Source organism: Hipposideros armiger, unplaced genomic scaffold (genome assembly GCF_001890085.2).
Source record: "Hipposideros armiger isolate ML-2016 unplaced genomic scaffold, ASM189008v1 scaffold_356, whole genome shotgun sequence".
Taxonomy (NCBI): domain Eukaryota; kingdom Metazoa; phylum Chordata; class Mammalia; order Chiroptera; family Hipposideridae; genus Hipposideros; species Hipposideros armiger.
Genome location: NW_017731706.1, coordinates 727198 through 749098, shown reverse-complemented (window position 1 = coordinate 749098; position 21901 = coordinate 727198). Strand labels below are relative to the sequence as shown.

The following is a 21901-nucleotide window of genomic DNA, read 5'->3' as shown; positions in this document are numbered from 1 at the left end:
TGTCCTAATATATCCTCCCATTGACCTTAAGAAATCTAGGTTTACATTTTCATGTTTTCAAGGCTAATCTTAAATTTGCACAGGTTTGAAAAATCTCAAATGCACTTCCTTTTCTTTTCACCATGTTGTGAATATAAATTGGTCTTGCTGACATTTTCTATTCATATTCTTTATGGCCAGGCTTAAGTTTAAATGTAGATAGTGGGAACACGGTCTTTATATTTTGTACGGCTTTTGTAAAACTTAATTTTGATAATAGCAGTGAAGCACCTGTGCATGGCACAAGTAAATCACATAGGCACTGCTGTTATATGATTTGAGGGAATACTGGGAAGTGTTCAGACATTTTACTTTTCAAAACTTCTCTGATAATGCCTAGATTCACTTATTAGCCATTAATCCATATGTATCAAACACTGCCTTCTTTACTGTGATTACTGTATGAATGCCTCCTAAGAAAGGTTACTTATTCTTATTTCCTAACCCTGCATAGTGAATTTGTTTATTGGATAGCTGTTCTCGTGACAGAAAAAATAAAGAAACATGATGTTAATGAGCACCTAGGAGTGTGAAGCCAGAAACAGGGAAGTGGGTCCTAAAATAAAGGGAGTCTACTAGGATTGGCCCTATATCACTTCTATGGGAGGCAGTCATATCCACAGGCCTTGAGTGCCTGTGTCATGTACCATGAGGGTAAGCGCCAGAAAGACACCTAGAAATAAAGTCTCAAATCACAACAGTAAGGCAACAGAAAGAAAAGGTATAATTTAGTATTTGTCTATTTTGTCTAGCGTTTAATAGGACCTGAATACAGAAATTATTAAGTTGCTGGAATCATTTAACATATATATTCTCAGATTAGAAGCAGAAGAGTAGTAAAAACATAGCTGAGCTCTGTTAACATGCAAAATATATTTTCATTCCACAAAATCTGTTGCACCTGCTAGTGCGAGGCACTCTGCTAGGCACTGGGGATGAGAATGACTATGGCAGACATGGTCCCTGTTCCTAGTGGGGAAGGAACGTGAAGAACTGCCTGAGAGCTATGATAAGACAGGTACAGGAGCTGTGGGAGTACAGAGGAAAGATCCTAAACCCAGGCTTCCCTGAAGTGATGTGAAGGATGAGAAATCATGCAATCAAGTGTGAGGGGTTAAGGGTTTCAGGAAGAGGGAACAACCTCTGAGGAAGCCTTTGGTTGTTAACTTTGACCTTCCCAGAAACAGTTAACCCCCAGAAAATCCATAATTTAGTGATGAATGTCTAAAACATTTAGTTTGTTACCCAAACTCAGCCCGAAATAAACCAAGTGCAGAATGACAGTCTAATGCCCCATTTCACAGAGTTTTCCAAAGAAAATCCTGATAAGGATTAAAAGAATGACAGCAGGTCAGGCTTGTTGATGCATTTTATTGTGAGATGGGGGAGTCTGGTAAAAAACTAGAAAATGATCATGGCGTAACAAGGAACTTAAAAATGAAGAGTCAGATTTGTAACTTACATACATGAATACAGGAACAAATTGGCACAAAATGTTAAACATTGTTCCCAACACTGTTTATATAAGGTTATCCTAATTTGGCTTACTAAGGAAATGAGAGTTTTATGGTTAGGCTAATCTCTTAATAAAACTGCAGAGCATCATGCTATTAGTCACACAGTGAATTTCCAAATTGAAGAGTTTTATATTAAAAACTGGGTAAAGGTAAAATGACTTGATTGTAGTTGTAAAACTAATACATTCCCATTTAAATTCTGTTCTACAGTCCCAAGGCAAGTATAAATGTTAACATAACACTGTTAAATCAAATCTCAATGCAAGAGAACCAATTGCATCTCTACTTTAAATCTTATCAACTTTCCAAATTTTCATACTAAAATATATTATTGTATTAATACAAACTACAGTATTATACACTACACTGTGTAATAAATAAAGAAATATAAAAATAAGACACATAAATATAAAAGTTTTCTAAAACTAAAAGTACATATGTCAGTAAGAAGGGTATTAATACTGCCAGGTTTGAAGACATACAGTACAAAAATGTTGCACAGATCTATAAACTAAAAGAAATAAAATAATACTGATAGGTAAAAATCAGCTAATGTTGTTAATAAACTGGGTCCATAATAACTAACATTTGGAAACAGTTATGAGCCAAATAACAATGGCATGTCCATGTGAGAAATGCAAGTACATGGATAAAGCAGATTAGAAAATTTCCCTTTCATTTCTGTAGAGAAATTCTGAAAGTCAATTGATGCAAAATGAATACTGAGGAATTAAAGGATGAAATGTCCCAGTGTTTCGGTTTCTCTGACAGAGTCAGTGGTTTTAAGATTTATTTTGGAATTTTGATACAACAAACAAATTAACAAATGCTAGTTATTGTAGGCCACACATCAAACGAAGGCGGGTTAGAGCCTTGAAAATACTGATAAATGGCACTTACAGCACACAGGTCTTGCTTAAGGCCAAAGGAGATACAAAGCTTCATAGCATATCCTTCATCTTTGTTACCACATCCTCAAACACAATTATGAACACTGATCCTGACAACTCTGCTGCCCTTACCAGTATTAACACTGTTAGTCCCTGCGATCAGAACTCAATGACAATCTTCTGAACTCCATTTTAAACCACATTAAGTAAGAAACTTCAGTTCTTCTATTGGCGGCTTTCTTAAGGCTAACAATACACTTTAAATGAGAATACACTCTACTCTGACATCTAAATATTAGAAACTACTACCTTCTAGATTGAATTTATAAAAGGTAGTTAGCACGGTTTGGAACTGCATTATACTTCTCTGTGAAGGGAATTTTGTAGTGCAGAAGTTCTCACATTTTAAAAAACATAATAAAATACTGAAGCGGATTTAGCATATGTTTACCAATAAAAAATTATAAAATTTCTCCCAATTGTACAGCTCAAGAATAAACCAACGTAAGAGTGATAATTAATACTGATAAAATGAAACAATGCCAGATATTTATCTAATTAATCAGTTTCCTTTAACCTGTTAAATCTTTGCTTTCTGAGTCATTTAAAGTTTTCTAATCTGCTTCATGTTACAAACTTGTTCCTAACTTTGAAAAATGCATGAAAAATTACTAGGTCTGAGGTTCAGGCACACCTGGATTTTTTTTGTGTGGTTTTTTTTTCTTTTTTTGTATTTTGTAGTTTTTAAAATTTTTACTTTACACAGTAGTGAACAGAAATCACAGTATACAGGTTACTGTGTTTCCATGAAAAGCATGTATAATATAGAACAAACTTCATTACCAATTAGAATTTATTTTCCTTCTAGAAAAACTATTAGGCTTCATTTGTTTTTTCTTCAGACACTTGCTCACTATTCTCGCTTACTTTTTGTTCTAAGCTGCTTGCTGGGTTTACAGCTCCATCATCCTTCACGGCACCTTCAGATTTTGCTCCTTCGCCCTCATTCTCTGCCTCTTCTCCCTCTTCCTCCTCCATCTCTTCCTCCTCCTCCTCCTCCTCCTCTTCCTCCTCCACTTGTGGTTTTTCACATTCTTTTTCTTCCTGCAGCTCTTCCATCTCTTTGTCCTCATCCTCCTCTTCCTCTTTTTCACTGTCTTCATCCTCTTCCCTTGTCAAACTCTCTCTCTCATCTGAGTCGACCTGCGAGGGAGATGCCCTTGCGCCAACATGCTCATTCGTCAGGACTTCGGGTCCTGCCTCTTCCTGCTCCGTGCTATCACGTTCCTCTGCTTCCCTCTTGCAATAGGAGTAGCGGTGATTCATGTGCTGAGAGTAAGACCCAGAGTGTGAGAAACGCTTTCCACATTTGTCACATTGATAGGGCTTTTCTCCAGAATGTAATCGCATGTGTTCAATCAAATGATGTTTGTGTTTAAATGCCTTTTTACAGATTCCACACTCGTGAGGTCTTTTACCTGCAAAAAACAACAAACAAACAAACAAAAAACCACAGCAATGAAATAAAATGGTGGTTTTAAGCAAATAAAATCTTCATAAGGCTTTTGGGGGCACTTCAGATTGTGGAAAGGGCCAGAGATTGATTTATCAAAAACTGTCAGGTTCAGCAACATACCTGTGTGTTCATATTTATGTCTCAATAATGAGCTACTCTTTTGGAATATCTTGTCACACAAATCACAAGCATACATTCCATTTTCTGTCTTCCGCATTTTCTTTTTGGGTGGTGTAGAATCAGAGTCATTCTGATCCTCTACATTTGATACGCCTTCTGAGCTAGTGTCTTGCCTTTCATCCTAAAGGGAAACAAAAAGAGAGTAAGAAAATTTAATTTAAATTTAAAAGATAAACAAGAGACAAATAACAGTATAGATTAAATAATTATACCGATTTATACTTTCAACAACTTGACCAAAGCAAGCATACTGCTTGCTCATCACTGCACCTGGGCTCCAATGGTGGGGTTAGAGGAAAGGTGGGGGCTGACAGAGACAAAAGTGAGGTTGGGGCAACTGAGTCACAACTGTCACAAAAATATATGGTCAACTGGTACTAAAAAGAAAAGACATCAGAAAAAATGAATGTGTAGTAACAAAATGCATAATAACAAAATTTACTTAGGTCCCTGTGAATCATTACATTATGAGTAATTTGCAGAAAGTTTTAACTATGAGTTTCCTAACCATCACAAATTTCTAACTGTATCCTTTACCTTCATTTTTTCATTCTGGGTTTCACTAAGTAAAAATTAAGATTCAGTTTTTTAAAGGTGGTCTTTAAATTGTATATTCCAGAGCTTCAGAGTTCTAAAAGGTTTGCTCTATCATTTTTCTAAGGAGTAGGATGGAAAAACAATGCAGAAGAGTCTATATTTTTAAACAAAAATACTTGTTATTCTAAGTGAATCTTTAAAATTCCAGTGGAATAAAAACATTTCAGGCAGTTTTAGGAAGGTAATTTTGGGCAGGAGGCCCTCATGTAGGTAGGATAATCCTGCAGGAAGCCTGTAGTGAAACTGGGTCCCCTTATATCCTTGTGTCTTTTGTCAAGTCTTCCATTCTATTGCCTCTAGACCCACAAATTTTCTAAAAGTTCAAAGGTTTTCCATAACATTTCTTATGGCTTTGTAAGGTGGGAGAAGGGTAGCCATTTGTCTTGTGAGCTGCCAGTGGGTCTAAGTAAGTTGGCTCTATTTTCATTGCTATTTGATCTAGACATATAATTAAGTGAAATGTTAGTGGTTCCCCCTTTACTATTCAGAGACGTGCAGAGTGTTCTATACACTAAAAATCTAGGTGAATTCACTGGTCATGTGAAAATTTGTTTCAAGAGTTATCACAATTAAAAGAAACTCAATTCGTAGCAATATTTAAAGGGGGGGGGAAGCAGAAAACACATTTGAAGGATATTTTAATTATTTTAGCTGCACCTACTTATAGCAAATATTTCAATAAAAGATCAGATTTATCTCTATTATTTGTTTGATTCAACCAGAAATTGATGGGAACAATGGAGAGACATCAAGGTTAGCATCACTGAGAAAGCCTGGACAATGAGACATGCAACAATCAAACAAAATGTCTCTATCTAGAACAGTGGTTCTCAACCTGTGGGTCGCGACCCCTTTGGGGGTCAAACGACCCTTTCACAGGGGTCGCCTAAAACCATCAGAAAACAAAAAGATATTTACATTATGAATCATAACAGTAGCAAAATTATAGTTATAGAGTAGTAACGAAAATAATTTTATGGTTGGGGGTCACCACAACATGAGGAACTGTATTAAGGGGTCATGGCATTAGGAAGGTTGAGAACCCCTGATCTAGACCGATCACGAATTTGGGGGTAAAGTTAAATAAAATGCATATATAGATTCACAACCATATTTTCTCATACTGGGGGTGCCAAAAATGTATACACATGACTTGTATTCATCTTTTGGTATCAGTATATATTATTACAATTTTAACCCTTTTTAAAAATGTGTATACATTTTTTTGGCACCCTCTGAATATATAGACTGAAGGTGAATCAGTAAATTCACTAAATGAGTTCTTTGTATACTTAATTTTTGTTTGTTTAATTAAAGCCTTTTATAAACAGAGGTGTTAACACATAAAAAGTGATAGCTAAGTTTGCCTGGTGCGCAATGTCTGTGAATGAGAACATATATTCATTTATTAACAAACATCAACAAAAGCAGAAACAATTACGAATTTTGGGAATATAAGTATAAAAACAGAAATCCAATTAGTGAGTATTCAAATTCTTCTTTTCTGTCTCTAGCTTCAAATAGTCAAGTCTTTGGCTGAGACTTATTTCTCCCAGTAGAATAACACTTTAACCCTTAGCTGATAAATATACCTTGGATGCCACAAATGTTAAAGCAAACACTCATCTATTTCCTTTAAAAATGACAGTTTGTAACAGCCTGCTTGGCTCTATAGTGACTCATTTTTATTAGAAAAATTCATTGAAAATAAGTCAAACTATCATTTTACCAAACAGGTTCAGGATGGGAGCTTTTTGTTTTGTTTTGTTACCTGATTTCCATTTGGCTGGATCACTTTCAAGGGTGTTTCCTGGACTGCAGGGCTGACTGTAGTCGAGTATGTGTAAGCCACCTGGGGAATCAGAATAGTCTGCTTATTGGCAGCCAGTGCTCGCAAGCATGGAACACTGTTCTGGTCAGCAATGGCCACGATTGTGGGTAACTGGGCAGTGACGGTAGGTATAGCAATATTTATGGGGTTGGCACTTGGTGGGATTACATTTACAACTGGTTCTGAGTCTGTAACACAACTGTCCTTCTGTGGCTCCTTTTTTGCGCAAGACAAGTTCAAGGGTTCTTCCTGGACAGAATAAACACTGTTCTGGTAAACACTAGTGATCGTTGACCTTTCCAATAATTCTCCCTGTTGCTTTGGTAGTGAAAGATCAAGAGGTTCTACTTGTGGTTCTTCCTGTGCACCTTCTGCTGTGTACACATAACCCTGTGGATTTCTGGATGAGGAAAGGTTCAGAGGGGACGGGGAGGATGTAGTACTTCTGGAACCATTGACGGTCGATCCCACTGGTAACACTGGAGAGTTAGTTATCTTCAAAGGACTCGGTAGGTTTATTGTGCTATCCTGGGATTCATTTGCATTTGCAGATTGAGGCTGATCATCCTTCTTTGCAGGGATATTTACTTTGCCTGGTTCAGGAGAAGATGGTTCAGAAGACTGCACTGAAATCTGCCCAGCTTGCATCTTTTCAAACCACTTTTTTACTACCTCTAATGGTAGGTTTACTGAATCAGCAATTTTTGAGAGCTCTTCTGCACTTGGTTGTGCATTCAAAGCATAATACGCTTTTAGAAGAGACAAGAGGTTCTTTAAAGGTGGCTGACTGGGAGACAGGCTGCCATCTCCAGACCCTGATGAGGCAGAGGACTCGGGCTTCTCAGCTTCTGATGCAGCGACTGGAGGGGGCTGGGCAGGCTGCTTTAGGTCATAGTGCTTTAATTCTGGAAGTGCATTAATATCTCCTGGACAGTCGTCACACAGAAGGCAAGTGCTATCGTTCACTCCTCCTTCGAAGCTTTTGTCCTTCTCAGATTTAACAGTAAGATCTTCTGGTAACTTTTCACTTTTGCAACTGTTTGTTGGGACTGGATTTTCTTTTTTTAAATTTTGAGGAACAACTTGTAGTTGGCTAGGCTGCTCAAGACTGTAGTTAATGATAATTTTGGTTGTTCCATCTTGATCAACCAAAGGAAGACTGATGGCTGAAATAACAGAATGGCCACCTTGCTGTATGGATGAAGCACTGATTGTTTCTTGTTCTTTGGATGCAAGATTGGCTTGATTATTCTCCAAAACTTGTCTTATTACATTACCATCTACTGCCACTTTAAGTACATTCTGAATATCACTTAAATTGATACTTATGGGAGACACCAAACCAACTGTTGGCAGAACAACAGCTTGCACCACGCCCTGAGGTGAACTGGTTGCCTGTAATGGGCCACCACCACTAAAAACCCCGTTTTGTAAAGGGGTTGAACAGTTGATTCCTGAAGCAACCACTATGGGTTTGAATTCATAATCCACAGGTTCAGTTTTAATTTGGTTTACAGAAAGTTGTTCTTGAAGGGGTTTATTCTCTATCTTTTGCCGTATTTGTGGTCGTGTGGGACTGCCTGGCGATGCTGAAAGAGATGGCGAGGAACACTGTGATGTCTTGAGTCCTGTTCTTGGTCGCCCATTCACAGGCATCAAGCTGATACACTTCTTACTGCTTATGTGTGAGCTATAGGAACCAGAATGGGAAAAACGTTTCTTGCAGTTTGGGCATTCATATGGCTTCTCTCCTAAACAAACAAACAAAAAAACTATCAATTTTTATGTATCCACATTTTCCCTAAAACAAGCAATAACAATTTGAAAAAGGGTTACCATGTACACATATGCTTGTGATACAATTTTATTTGGAATCATCACTTTAAGTTCAAAATTACATAAATGTAACACTAGTAAAACATTAGTCTGAACTACATGTACTAACCAATAGAGAATCTTCTCAGCATATGTGTGTAATATTTCTGCTAACCTTTAAAACTTCAAATCAGTCTCATATACACAAAATCTATTACATTCTACTGTTTCAAGTAATTTTTTTCTTATCCTGTTTCGCCAACATATATAATTTTCTATATTTCACTCTACTTAACCATTTGTAGGAGAAACTAGTATTAGAGGAAAAATGTAAGTAAAATCTCCCATAAGACTTATTAAGTTTGAATATTTCTGATTGTATGAATCATATAAATATCTCTTTCCCATATCTATAAGGTTTTCTTGAAAAGGTCTTTCTCAATGGGAAGAAAACTTTAAATATGAGATACTACTATAAACCTTGGCTTATTAAATTGTGATGTATGTACTCCCAGAGATATAAGACAATGTTCTAGTGGGTATGCAGAGAAAGCATCTTGGAGTTTCAATTTTAGTGATAGAGGTTATGGTAATTTAAAACACTATTTTTATATTAAAACACAGATTATGCAACATTTGTGTCAATTGTTAGGAAACAGCCACAATGTCAAAGATGCTTCTTGCTTGTACAGGCCTCCTTCAAGTGGCTTCCCTCCACTTTCCCGGGTACAAGGCATTTGTTCTTGGCTGTCAGGGTTACTTTGGTAGAAAACTTTGAGAAGCACTGAGCTAAATGAAATATTTTCATACAACCCTAGTTTTTCACCTTAGTTTTAATTTATAGTTACAGTTCATTAATTTATAAGTCAAAGGTTACAGACTATCAGTTTCAATAAGGTAGGAACTTCCGGGTCTCATGTGCCATTCATCCCTTACGCCTATTACAGCACAGGTCATAAAGATGCATATCTAGCCTTTTTATTTTAGATTAATGAATGGCTAACTGTAGAATTATGAAATGTAGTGCTGCTTATTTATTTACTCAATATCAAAATAAAGCTCTTTCACTCCCTCTTCCTTTTTAAGAATTAAAATGAATTAAATTAAAAGCATTGTGAAAGTCAATGTAAGCTCTCCTAGTAATGCAACTTCAATGTTGTAAAGTTTAGAAAAAGTGAGTTATATTTTCTCAGGAAATTTGATTACTTGAAGAGCCAGATATTAGAATTGGAAGGGATCTAAGAAGTCCTCCAGTACAGCCTCCTTCTCACTGAAAAATTCATTTTATATCTTTCTTGACACTGGCTAGTCTCTGCTGAAACTCCTTTATTAAGAGGAGGTTACTGCCCCTGGGCAGCGCTATGAAGATCATCTAGTTTGGTTCTGCTGAGGACCATGGAGTTGGGTTCAGATCCTGGCTCTGTCACATACTACTTTCTTAACCTTTCCGAGCCTCAGTGTTTTTGGTGTGTATATAAATGTAGATACACCTTCACTGGCTTGTTGCAGCAATTATATGAGATAATATAGCAAAACTCTCAGTGTTCTCTCAGTAAATGTCAGTGATTCTTTTAAAAAGCATTTCTACTGAATACAGGTTCAGTCAACTTGGTGTAATGCCTACTTCCCTGTCCTAGTTTGCCCTTCTGATGCGACACAGAACAAGCCTGACTTTTCTTCTACAAGCCAGTCTTTCAAGTTGATGAAGTGCTGTCTGTGCATCCTTAAACCTCCCTGTGTAGGTGAAACATATCCAGGTCCTTCAAACACTCATCATGGGACATGGCTTTCAGAACCCTTACCCGCTTGTCAACTCACCTCTGGAAATTCTCCAGTTTATCAATATCTTTCCAGTGGGATGCCTGAAATGTGATTCAATACTCAAAATGCATCAGATAAAAATTTCCAGAAGGGGTAAAACAAGGGATATGCTCTAGCATATCTCTATTTTACCATTTTTAATTATTTGATAACATTTTTAGCTGTGCTACAAGCTCATTCTTTTGCTCTCTTGGCTCTCTTGCTCACTAGGAAAATAAGCATCTATAATATAGATTACTCTTATCTTATCAAACAGGGAGGCAGAGGAGCGCGGTGGGTAAGGAAATGGCTTTGGAGTTAGGATGCCTACGTCAGAGCCCCAGCTTTGCCATGCATTAGCTGAGTGACTTTGGCCAAGTTTATTAGGCTCTCTGGGCCTCCATTTTTTTTCTCATCAGTAGAAAATGAGAAAATAGTAGCATCTACTTCTTACAGTTATTGTGAGGACCATATGAGTTAATTCATACAAATAACTAGAATGTGGCTGTACACAGGTAAGTGTCCGACAAATGCTAGTTATCATTATTATTTTGGGAATTACCCCGATATTTTATTGTTAGAAAGTTAAGTCTAAGTCTGCAGATCAAATATTCTAAAGCCAAAGTCACTATATTTGTTAGAACACCCCTACTTTCTAACGTCACAGCTTTATGGTTTAAAGCTAAAGTACACCACCGAATTTATCTGTTTAGGTTAGTGTTTCCAACTACTAAACCCTGGAGGTTACATCAGGAAGTTGCTCAAAGTTATATGTATTATGAATACTGAGGTTTTTTTTTTTCTTTTTTTAATGGCTGAGGTGGGTGTTCGGTTACAACTGATACAAAAATTTTCCAGGCTAAAATTACTATGAGGCCATGGAACAAACAGGTTCTCTTTTGTCTCACCTCTGAGGGGAGGTGTGCTGGCTTCCTCCTTATCTAGCTGCACTCCTACATGCAGAGTTCGAATGATGGGTGACACAGATGAATCTGCAGAGGGCTCATTTTATGGATATCAGAAGATAGCAACAATCTAGGTAATTTTAGGGAGTATGATTGAGGACCCTGATCCTTAACACCTTTTAGTACCTTTTGAAACTCAGCTGAGAAAAAAATTACAGAGGTTCCCTGAAGGATATGCAGTCATCCATTATTAGATACTCTAAACAGTGCTTTCAACACTATCTGTGGTTTTTTAATTTTATTTTTTAAAAAGATTTTTTATTAAAATATAGCTAACATACAATATATTAGTTTCAGGTGCACACCATAGTAGTTCAATATTTATATACCTAAAGAAGTGATCACCATGATAAGTTCAGCAACCATCTGACACCATACCATGCTATCACAAGATTATTGACCATATTCCCCATTATATCCCACGACTTATTTGTTTTATACCTGGAAATCTGAACCTCTCATTCCTTCACCTTTAAAATTTTTTAAGTTACAGTTGACATTCAATGTTATTTTGTATTAATTTCAGCATAGTGGTTAGACATTTATATAAATTGAGACATGATCTCTCTGACTAGTGTAGTACTCACCTGGTACTACACATAGTTATTACCATATTATTGACTATATTTTCTATGTTTTGCTTTACATTCCCATGACTATTTTGGAACTACAAATTTGTACTTCTTAATCCCTTTATCTTTTTCACCCTTTCCCCCAAATTCTCTAACATCTGTGATTCTGACAAATCTAGTAGATATCTGACACCACACAGTTATTGAAATATTTTTTACTATATTCCTTATGCTATACCCCACATCCCCATAACTATTTTGTAATAACCAATTTGTGCTTTGTAATCCTGTCCCCCTTTTTTACCTATCCTCCCAACGCCCCTCCCATCTGCAACCATCAAAATGTTCTCTGTATTTATGAGTTTGTTTCTGTTTTATTTTGTTCTTTAGATTCCATGTATAAGTAAAATGGCATTGCATCTGTCTTTCTCTGTCTGATGTACTCCACTCAGCACAGTACCCTCCAGGTCTATCCATGCTGCTGCAGATGGAAAGAACCCATTCCCTTCCATGGCTGAGCAATATTCCATTGGATATACTAGTATGTACCAGCTCTTCTTTATCCATTGATGGACACCCAGGTTGCCTCCACATCTTGGCCACTGTAAACAATGCTGCAATAAACAAATGGATGTACACATCCTCTCGAAGTAGCATTTTCAGTTTCTTCAGATAAATACCCAGAAGTGGGATTACTGGTTCCCTCTTTGTCTCTTGTTATAACCTTTGTTTTAAAGTTTATTTTGTCTGATATAAGTATTGCTACTCCAGCTTGTTGTTTGTTTCCATTTTCATGAAATATTTTTTTCCATCCCTTTACTTTCAGTCTGCGTGTGTCTTTAAATCTGAAGTGAGTCTCTTTTAGGCAGCATATGTAAGGTTTTCTTATCCATTCAGACCCCCGTCTTTTGATTGGAGCATATAATCGATTCACATTAAAAGTAAATGTTGATAATATATAGTATTGCCATTTAATTATTCATAATTTTGATCTTTTTTTTTTCATCTTAATGTAGTCCCTCTAAGATTCCTTGTAATACTGATTTGGTGGTTAACTCCTTTAACTTTTTCTTATCTGGGAAGCTCTTTATATGACTTTTGATTTTAAATGCTAACCTTGCTGGGTAGAGTACTCTTGGTTGTAGGTCCTCGCTTTTCATCACTTTGAATATTTCATGCTAATCCCTTCTGGCCTGCAACATTTCTGTTGAGAAATCACTTAACAATCTTATGAAAGCTCCCTTGTAAGTAACTCGTTGCCTTTCTCTTGCTGACTTTAGGATTCTCTCTTTGTCTTTAACCTTTTCCATTTTAATTATTATGTGTCTTGGTGTGGGCCTGTTTGGGTTCATCTCGTTTGGGACTCTGTACTTGTATGTCTATTTCTTTTGCTAGGTTAGGAAAGTTTTCAGTCATTATTTCTTTAAACAGGTTCTCAGTCCCTTGCTTTCTCACTTCTTCTGGTATACCTATGATGCGAATGTTCTTACGCTTGATGTTGGCCCAGAGGTCTTTTAAACTATCCTCATTTTTTTGGATTCTTTTTTCTTTTTGCTGTTCCAACTGGGTGCTTTCTTTTACTTTTGTTTTCCAAATTGCTGATTCAGTCCTCTGCTTCTCTAGTCTGCTGGTGATCCCTTCTAGTGCATTCTTCTTTTTTTTTTTTTTAAAGATTTTTTTTTGGGGGGAATTGGGGGGATGGGAACAGTGCTGGGGAATTGGGGGAAGGGGAACAGACAAGATGCTGTTCTGTTCTTAAGTCTAGTTGCTGTTTTGTTCTTAAGTCTAGTTGTGGAGGACGTTGCTTCACTGGCCAAGTTGGCACATCATTGCGTTCTTCCCGGGCGAGGCAGATCAGTCGCCGGCTTCTGGACTGTCGCTCACGCTGGCTGCTGGTCACACATGGTAGCCCATGGCAACCCACTGCCACAGGGGCTGCAGCCTATGCCGTCACCGGTGACTCATGGCAGCCCAGCTCCAGGTTGAGCTGTTGTTCAGTGTCTTAGTTGTGGAGGGCAGTGTCACTGGCCCGCATATGTGGGATCCGAACCGGGGCCCTCTGGCATCCCAAGCCAGTTCTTAACCATCACGCCACTTGGCCGGCCCATGTATTCTTCACTTTTAACAGGTTATTTTTTATGGTTTTTATGTCCTTTCTTGTTCTTGCTGTCACTTTGTTGAAGTTCTCACTAAGTTCGTTGAGGGTTCTTATAACCATTGTTTTGAACTCTGTATCTGGTAGGTTGCTTGCTTCCATTTCATTTAGTTCTTCTGGAGTCTTCTCTTGTTCTTTCATTGGGGATGTATTTCTTTGTTTACTAATTTTGGCTGCCTGTTGGTTTCTATGTATTAGGTTGATCTGCCACATCTCCCAGTCTTGGCTGGGTAGCCTTACGTAGTAGGTGCCCTGTAGGGCCCTGGCACAGTCTCCCTGGTAACCGGCATGGGTGCTCAAGGAGTATTCTTTTTTTTTTAAAGGTTTTTATTGGGGAACTGGAGGAGGGGAACAGTGTTGGGGAATCGGGGAAGGGGAACAGGCAAGTTGTTGTCCTTTTGCTCTTCAGTCTAGTTGTGGAGGGCATTGCTTCACTGGCCCATGTTGGTATTATCATTGTGCTCTTCCTGGGTGAGGTAGATTGGTCTCCAGCCACTGGATGGCTGCTCATGGTTGCTCTTGGCAGCTCACGCCGGCTTCCAGCCACTCATGGTAGCTTTACAACAGCCCACCGCAGCCTCACTGCAGCCTTCACTGATGCTGGCGACTCACGGCAGCCCAGCTCCAGGTTGAGCTGTTGTTCACCATCTTAGCTATAGAGGGTGCAGCATCACTGGCCCTAATGTGGGATCCGAACCGGGGCCCTTCTGCTCAGAGTTGGCACCCCAGCTCTTAACCAGTGCGCCACTCAGCCAGCCCTCAAGGAGTATTCTTATGTGGGTTGTGTGTGCCTTCCTGTTATAGTTGAGCCTTTATTGCCGTTGGCACATCAGTGGGTAGAATTGACCCTCAGGCTGATTGGCTGTGGGATTTTGCCATGTACATAGTTTATGGGCTGCTGTGCGGGGGTGCTTACCCCATTGAGTGGGATTCACCCCAGCAGGCTCTGGTGCCTGCTGAGACTGCCCTTTGTGTGTGCCACTCGTGGGGCTCATTGGGCAGTGCTCTGCTGTGGTCTGAAGCCAACCTCCAAGTATGTTTGTTTTGGGGCTTCTTGGGAGGGGCTTCATTGCAGGCCCAGGACACTCACTGTCTGTTACTGGCTGGGGACTGCCTGGTAGAAGCTACAGAGAGATCTGCCTGTGCTAAGGTGGAGGTGTGTGGGAGAGGACACTCTGTGAACCGAGGACAACTGTCACCAGTGCTGGGCCTGGGGTAGCTCTGCAAAAAGCCAGGACACCCTGAAGCCTCCTGCCACCTACCAGCTCCTGTAAGGTTCAGCCTTGTGCAGGATGTGAGTTGAGTGAGTCAGGGTCTCAGAGAGTCACCATAGTGGGAAGAGTTGTGGTCACCAGGTTAATGTAAATTCCGGCTTGGTGCCAGTGCTGAGCCTGGCATTACTCAGCAAAAGTTTCAGAGCACTCTGAGGCCAGCTGCCACCCGCCTGGGGCCCTGGGCCTGATAGTTGTCCAAGGAAGAGTGCAATGTGGGCAGGGCTGGCTGCTCACTGAGAAAGTGACTTGGGGATTGTGTGATTTGGGTGGGGTGGGGTCTCAGGAAGTTACCAGGGTAGAGCAAGCAGAGCTCACCAGACCAATTCAGATTCAGATTTGGCTGTGTGGGGGAGGGCTCAACACAGGAAAGATGGTGCCCACCTGATGACTGCACAGAAGGACCCACCCACCCCACTTACAGGTACTGTCCCTCCAGCCCTCACCTTGCAGCCACACAACTCAGTCTCTCCCCATATATCTCTGATACCCTCCAAGTCACTGTCCTTCTGTCAGAACCTAGGATAAGTGCCTGTGAGTAAGTCTGTGCATGGGTTCTTTAAGAGGACATCTGGGTTTCTCACATCCTTCTGTTTCACTCAGTCGGAATCCCCACTGTTTTTCACAGCCTGATGTTTTGGAGGCTCCTCTTCCTGGCACCAGTACTCCAGGCTGGGGATCCTGGTGTGGGGTTGGGGTCCTTCACTCTTCTGGGGGGAACTTCCATGGTTGAGATATCCCTCCTGATTCTCAGCCATACAAAGAGGTTTGGGGCTGACCTGTCCACATCTCCACCCTATCTACCAGTCTTGATGTGGCTTCTTTTTTGTATCCTTAGTTGTAGGACTTGTGTTCAGCTAGACTTCAGATGATTCTCCTGGTTGACTGTTCTATAATTTAGTTGTAATTTTAAAGTGTTCACGAGAGGAGGTAAGCACAGTGCTTATTTACTCTGCCATACTGAATCTCCTATTTTTATTTTTTTTATTTTAAATTTCCAATCTACTGTGGACCAATATCATATAAAATAGAATGAAACTGTCATAGCACTGTCTTGGCATAACAGTTTCTAAATGCTTACTCTCAATTCCTGTATTAAAACTACCAGTAACAACTAGCTTGCAGATTGGTATCAGTCCTGGGATGACACTCAGTACCCCTGTTCAAAATCTTCCCCTGGAATAAAACAGAACATCAAAGAACTGTAGACTTGGATTGTTCAAATAGCCACCCTGGATAAATGCTTTTTCTGAATTGAACTCTGGTGAAATATCACTGGCCTCTGTTGGAGTCGTATTTATAAAAGAAAACCCTATCAAATTCTCTGCTAATATTATTTTAAGGCTATTTGGAAGGTGATATAGAGTATATGTTGCCCTTTCTTCTTTATGCTGCTTCAGGGACCAAGCTTCTCTATGGATTTAGCATCAGGAAGAAGTGTTATTTTTCTAGAAACAGGTCCTTTTATTCATAGACACTTTGGTCTTGGTTTCTGACTGCAGTTTTTTCTTACTTCCTAAACCTTACAATCTAATTTGTGGTCCAATTCCAGCATGTGGAAGCGTTTTCATAGTATTCATTTTTTCATGTTTACTTCATACCTGGTTTTCTTTGTTAACTTTATTTTATTTTCCTTACATATTTTTAAATTAAAATTTCTTGCTGTATTTAAAGGCACAGAAGCAGAGTTTTGTGTTCCATGACAGGGCCTAATTTACATTAGCTTTTTAAGCAGCAACAGCGTACTGTTAGCTTATATACAGCTCTTGACCATCTAGACTCCTAAAATTTTTCTATAGGTACTACAGACAATAGCTCCCTACTTATTACCTGACTGAGACTGACTGTTGCATATGAATGCAGGATCCTGTGATTAAACTTGTTTAATATCAACTGTTTCTAGATTTGTATATTAATCTTTGGTATGACCCATGTTCCCCAACTTTGTATCACCTATAGATACGATAAATCCTCCTATACAACTGCAATAGGACCATATGACATGAATCTTACTCTAAACTTTATTCCTTCCTCTACACCATGTCAACATTTTAAAAAGCTCTCTTGAATTAGCTAAAAATCTATCAACAACTTAAAATCCTCTCTGGTAGGCAGGGAGGTTATTAAAAATATATTATTGATGAAAACAGGAGCTAAGAAATAGGATCCTGTGGTAGGCTGCAGGAGATAACCTCTATATTCCAGAAACATTAAAGTAAGAAAATGAATAAATGTGTTTGTAAGAATCTTGGTTTAAGCACTTTTAACTAGTAATTTTAACGTTATTTAACTCTCAATGCACAATACAGTAAAACTTCCAGAACCTTTGCAGTTCCAAAATAAAATACAGATACCACGAACCACCCCTCACAAAGCCACCCAAATGTACTCTTTTTGTAGGATGTTTGTAAAATGTGTCAGTATAATAATTTTCACAAAATAAGAATATGCAGATACAATAATATCCCATTCATTAGCTAATAGTTCTTTTTCATTAAAATTATTTAAACCTAAAATAGCATATCAAAATTACTCAGGATACAAACAGATTTCATCATGCAATGCAGGGTGCTGTTAAGTTTTCTTGGTAGCTTTTGTTCAAGTAGAGCCTCTGAGGAAATGCACATATAGCTATGTTTGTTTACACATTTCTAAAAGAGACATAATATTTTTATCATATAATAACATTCATTTTGTAAGTAATGATTTAGAAAATGATGCAGAATAGAAAGGTAAAATGATGGGGGTGGGGGTCACATATTTCTTCTAAATTCTCATTAATGCTGCTCTTTTCTCTCCCTTCATGCCGCCTTCTCTTGCTGACTCCACATCACCCTCACCATTTCCTATCTGGAGTTTCATTTCTACCTCTCACCTAAAGAATGTCTTCATCTCTTTATTTCCTCATGCAAATTGTACCTCTATACCCTTTTTCATTACTTTGTTAACTGTGCAAAAGAGGCAATGAAATTAACATTCATCAGAAAGATAAAGTAGTTTTAGTTGTACTTGTTAAAACATGCTATATTCTGATAAGGTAATTTGGAGTACATCATATTAATTTGATATACTTTAGTCAAGGATTAAAACTGCAATAAAATACCATTTATAAGCAGAAAATTTCTTCAGATTAGTCTTTACCCTAAAAGAAAAATATCAAGGCATTTCTTATCTTGTGTGTAGATCACATTATAATATTTATTACCACATATGCTGATATTCAAGGTGTATAAAGATAACAAATATTTACCACTGTGGATTCTTAAGTGCTCTTTTAGATGGTGTTTGTACTTGAAAGCTTTTCCACATTCAGTGCACTTGAATTTACGATTACCCCCGGACTGTGTCACATGTCTCTGTAAGAAAGAATTGGTCTTTTATTTATAAAGCAAAAAATGCTTTAGACATAAAGAACATCTACTCTTCTAAAAGTAATGTTTTGGTGATTGTTTTGTTTCTTAAAGGCCTCAAATGATAGCAGTCACAAAAACCTAACACTTGAAATACTACCAAAAAGGAGGGTGATGGTGGGAACAGAATTTTAACACAGAGAAAAATCTCCATTTTCTAATTTAAAGTATCAGAATCATACTTTATTAAGCAATATAGTCTTTAGCAAAAATAAAATAATATATACTAGGAATTAGGGTTTATCTCATCTGCCCTCTAATTTATAGATAAAGCAACAAGGTCAAGAAAATTCAGTAATCAGTCTAAAGCAGTTACTCAATAGAAGAACGAGGTCTGCTGAATAGACGAAAAGCCCGGGATTTTTCCAGTATTTTATCCTGTGTCTTATATGTGTGATAGTTCCAAAATGTACTTTAATCTGATGATTTAAAAAGATACTTCCATGTTTTTCAGCCAACTATGGATGGTTATAATAGCTTTCTGTCTGGTTTATCAAATCTCCACTTGTATATATTTCAAATATATCCTGCACCCTTAATCTTACAAAAGCACTGCTTGAATTGAATTGTATTGGACTCTGCTCATAAACCTCCAAAGGATTCTGTTAACCCCTGAACACAGATTCTGAGTCTATAAGATTCCAAGTTCATAGCCCCTGCGTTTGCAGGCTTATTCTAGAAGTCCAAGCCTCAGTCATTTAGTGAGTCTTTTTTTGCACATACGTTGCTCTTCTCTCTCTCCCTCCTTGCTTTGGTTTATACTATTCCTTATTTCCCCTTAATTATGACTTAAGTTTCTTCCCATCTTTCAAAGGCTTAAAATGCAAGTACTACTTGCCTCATGCTCACCCTAGCTGGAATCTCCCTTCTGTTGTCTTTCATTTAGGAAGAAAAGAGAATATGTACTATGTATAATGCCCTACTTCATCCAAACCTTTGGCTTTAAATACTGAATATATGGTGACAACTCCCAAATTTATATCGCTAGACCTCTCCCCTCAACTCCAGACTCATTGCGAATTGCTTCCTTGACAATCCCAGTTGGAAGGTAATAGGCATCTGTTGACACGATTAACACTGAACTTTTAATTTCTCTTCTGAAAATCAGCTCTTCCTCTAGTGTTTCCTGTCTTTGTGAATAACACCTTTATTTATTTGATTATTGCTTAGGCCCTGAACTTTGGAGTAATCCTTGATTCCTTTTTCTCTTATTTCCTTAACAAATTCATCACAAAACCACCTGAATATATTCTGAATCCAACATTCCTAATTATGTCGTGTCTGTCACTACCACCGAGATTAAAGCCACCAATCCTTTGGTCTGGATTATTGCAATAGCTTCTAAACGGTCTCCCTGCTTCCATTTTTATCTCTCTTGACATATTTCTCACCCAACAGCCAGGGTTCCCTTAAAAATAAAAAAATTAAGATAAAATTCAATATCCTTCAAGGGTTCCTTTTTGGAATAAAGGGAATAAAATCACACTTTGTAATAAAGTCAAAAGTCTTTATCATGACCTAGACAAGGGGCTACCTCATCTGGTCCCCAATACCGCCCTGGCCTCACCTATTTTTCTCCCCTTTATTCAACTGGCTTCCTGGCTGTTCTTTAGTGATGCCTGGCAGGTTTCTGCCTCAAGGCCTTTTCATGTTTCCCTTTGTTCCCTTTGAGTGGAATGCCCTCCCCCCATTCATTCCATGACTGGCTCCTTCATTTCATTCAGGTGTTAACTTAGATGACCCATTCTCAAAATGGTCTCCCTAACCTGTAAACAAATAGCAGCTTTCATCACTTTCCATCTTCTTATTCTGCTTTATTTTTCTTCATAATACCTGTTTTTATATTTTAAATCTGTTTTATATCACCTACCAATATGTGCCCCCTAGTGTCAGGGACTTTGCTCATCTTTTTCACTATTGTGCCTTTAACACCTAGAACAGGGCCTGACATATAATGGAAACTCGAGCATTTGTTGAATGAATAAATAAGACATGGAAATGCTTACCTTTAGGTCATTGCATGATTTTCAAAGGCCATCAAGCCAGACATTGTACTTTTCAGTTCGCTGCCTCATAACGTAAATTGTTTCCAAGACCTCTCAATTATATTTTCTCACTTTACGGTTCCCACTTTTATCACAACTCCTTTCTGACCATACATTTCATATATAAAACCTACTACCTTTGCACCCATCCGAAAAATCATCAAAAGGGGCTTTCATGTTCACTGAGATGTCTTTTATAATGGCGTCTCCTACTTTCCCCATCAGTTCTAACTGCCCTTTTGAGATCTTTTCCTTTGATTAGAGCCTGTGGTACAGAAAAGATATGGGGACAGCAGTTGTAGGATGGGTCTGCTCCGCAAATGTCACGTAATAGGCTCTTTTCCCAAGTCCTGTCTATACTGTGGTTACGTCAGGACTCAGGTTGAAAGAGCACTCTTCTGTATTGTCCCTAATAAGAGTAATAACAGGGGCAGATGGTAAACAGATGGCGTTTGCCTTCAGTAGTTCCTGCTCTGTACCAGGTCCTCCTGCTGTTGGTACTCTCCCCCATTTCAGGGGCTCCTTCACGGACTTAACCTATCTAAGCAAATCTGGGTCCTGTAGTCTCTGATTGCCAGCATGCTCCCCACTCCCCAATCTTATTTTGTGAATGTTGTTGCCAAAGTTCTGAGACGATAGGTTGACCATGCTCAGTCATTCTTATTCTGTTACAGTTTTTTGTTTTGGTTTAGCCATCATATTAGCAAAGGGTCTGCATTGTCCTCTCTGGGATATTAGGGACATACACAGGGCAAATTTTTTAGAGATTCAGGTACACAGTCATAATCCTTTGACATAAGAAACTGGACATGTGCCAAAGTACAACATATGCCCTTAAAATATCCCATGCAGTTGAATATTTATTTGATTTTTAAAGTTAGAATTAAGTAGATATTTATTCACCGAGTCACTATGCTATGTGCCAGATATTATGCTACCCAGTTTTTATTTTATCTTCAAAACATTACAGTGACACTCATTTCTATTTTATAAAAGGATAATCGTGAGGCTCAGAAAGGTTATATAACTTAAAAGTCACATAGCCAGTGAAGGGTGAAATCAGGATTCAAGTGTGTGCTGTCTGACTTTAAAGTTTATAGTTGATAGTTACCAGGACCTTATATAAGAAGAATAACTGGCAAGATTCTTTGACTTTAATCCTTAAGGACAGAGCCAAAAGCTTATATGTATCTAATACTTACAAGGCAAAATGATACAGAAGTGGAATAAACTATATGAAAACTAAGTATTCAGGATAAAAATGATTTAGAATATAAACTTTAGATTCTTAGAGGAGG

The 21901-nt window shown here is 38.2% G+C and overlaps 1 protein-coding gene across 12 annotated transcripts in view; it reads right to left on the bottom strand.

Annotated features, from left to right (window-relative positions):
• Positions 1 to 740: 740 nt before the first annotated feature.
• The window catches only part of ZEB1 (zinc finger E-box binding homeobox 1), a 179090-nt gene continuing 157929 nt past the window's right edge, over positions 741 to 21901 (bottom strand). For 10 of the 12 annotated variants that reach the window (XM_019661619.1, XM_019661616.1, XM_019661617.1 and 7 more), the window contains 4 exons: positions 18399 to 18504; positions 6511 to 8321; positions 4083 to 4263; positions 741 to 3924 (listed from right to left, as the gene is read on the bottom strand). In XM_019661619.1, coding sequence (XP_019517164.1) covers positions 3323 to 3924; positions 4083 to 4263; positions 6511 to 8321; positions 18399 to 18504 — 2700 coding nt within the window. In that variant the 3' untranslated portion in view covers positions 741 to 3322. The remainder of the gene's footprint in view (positions 3925 to 4082; positions 4264 to 6510; positions 8322 to 18398; positions 18505 to 21901) is intronic. The other 2 variants (XM_019661612.1, XM_019661613.1) reach the window with 1 other exon arrangement.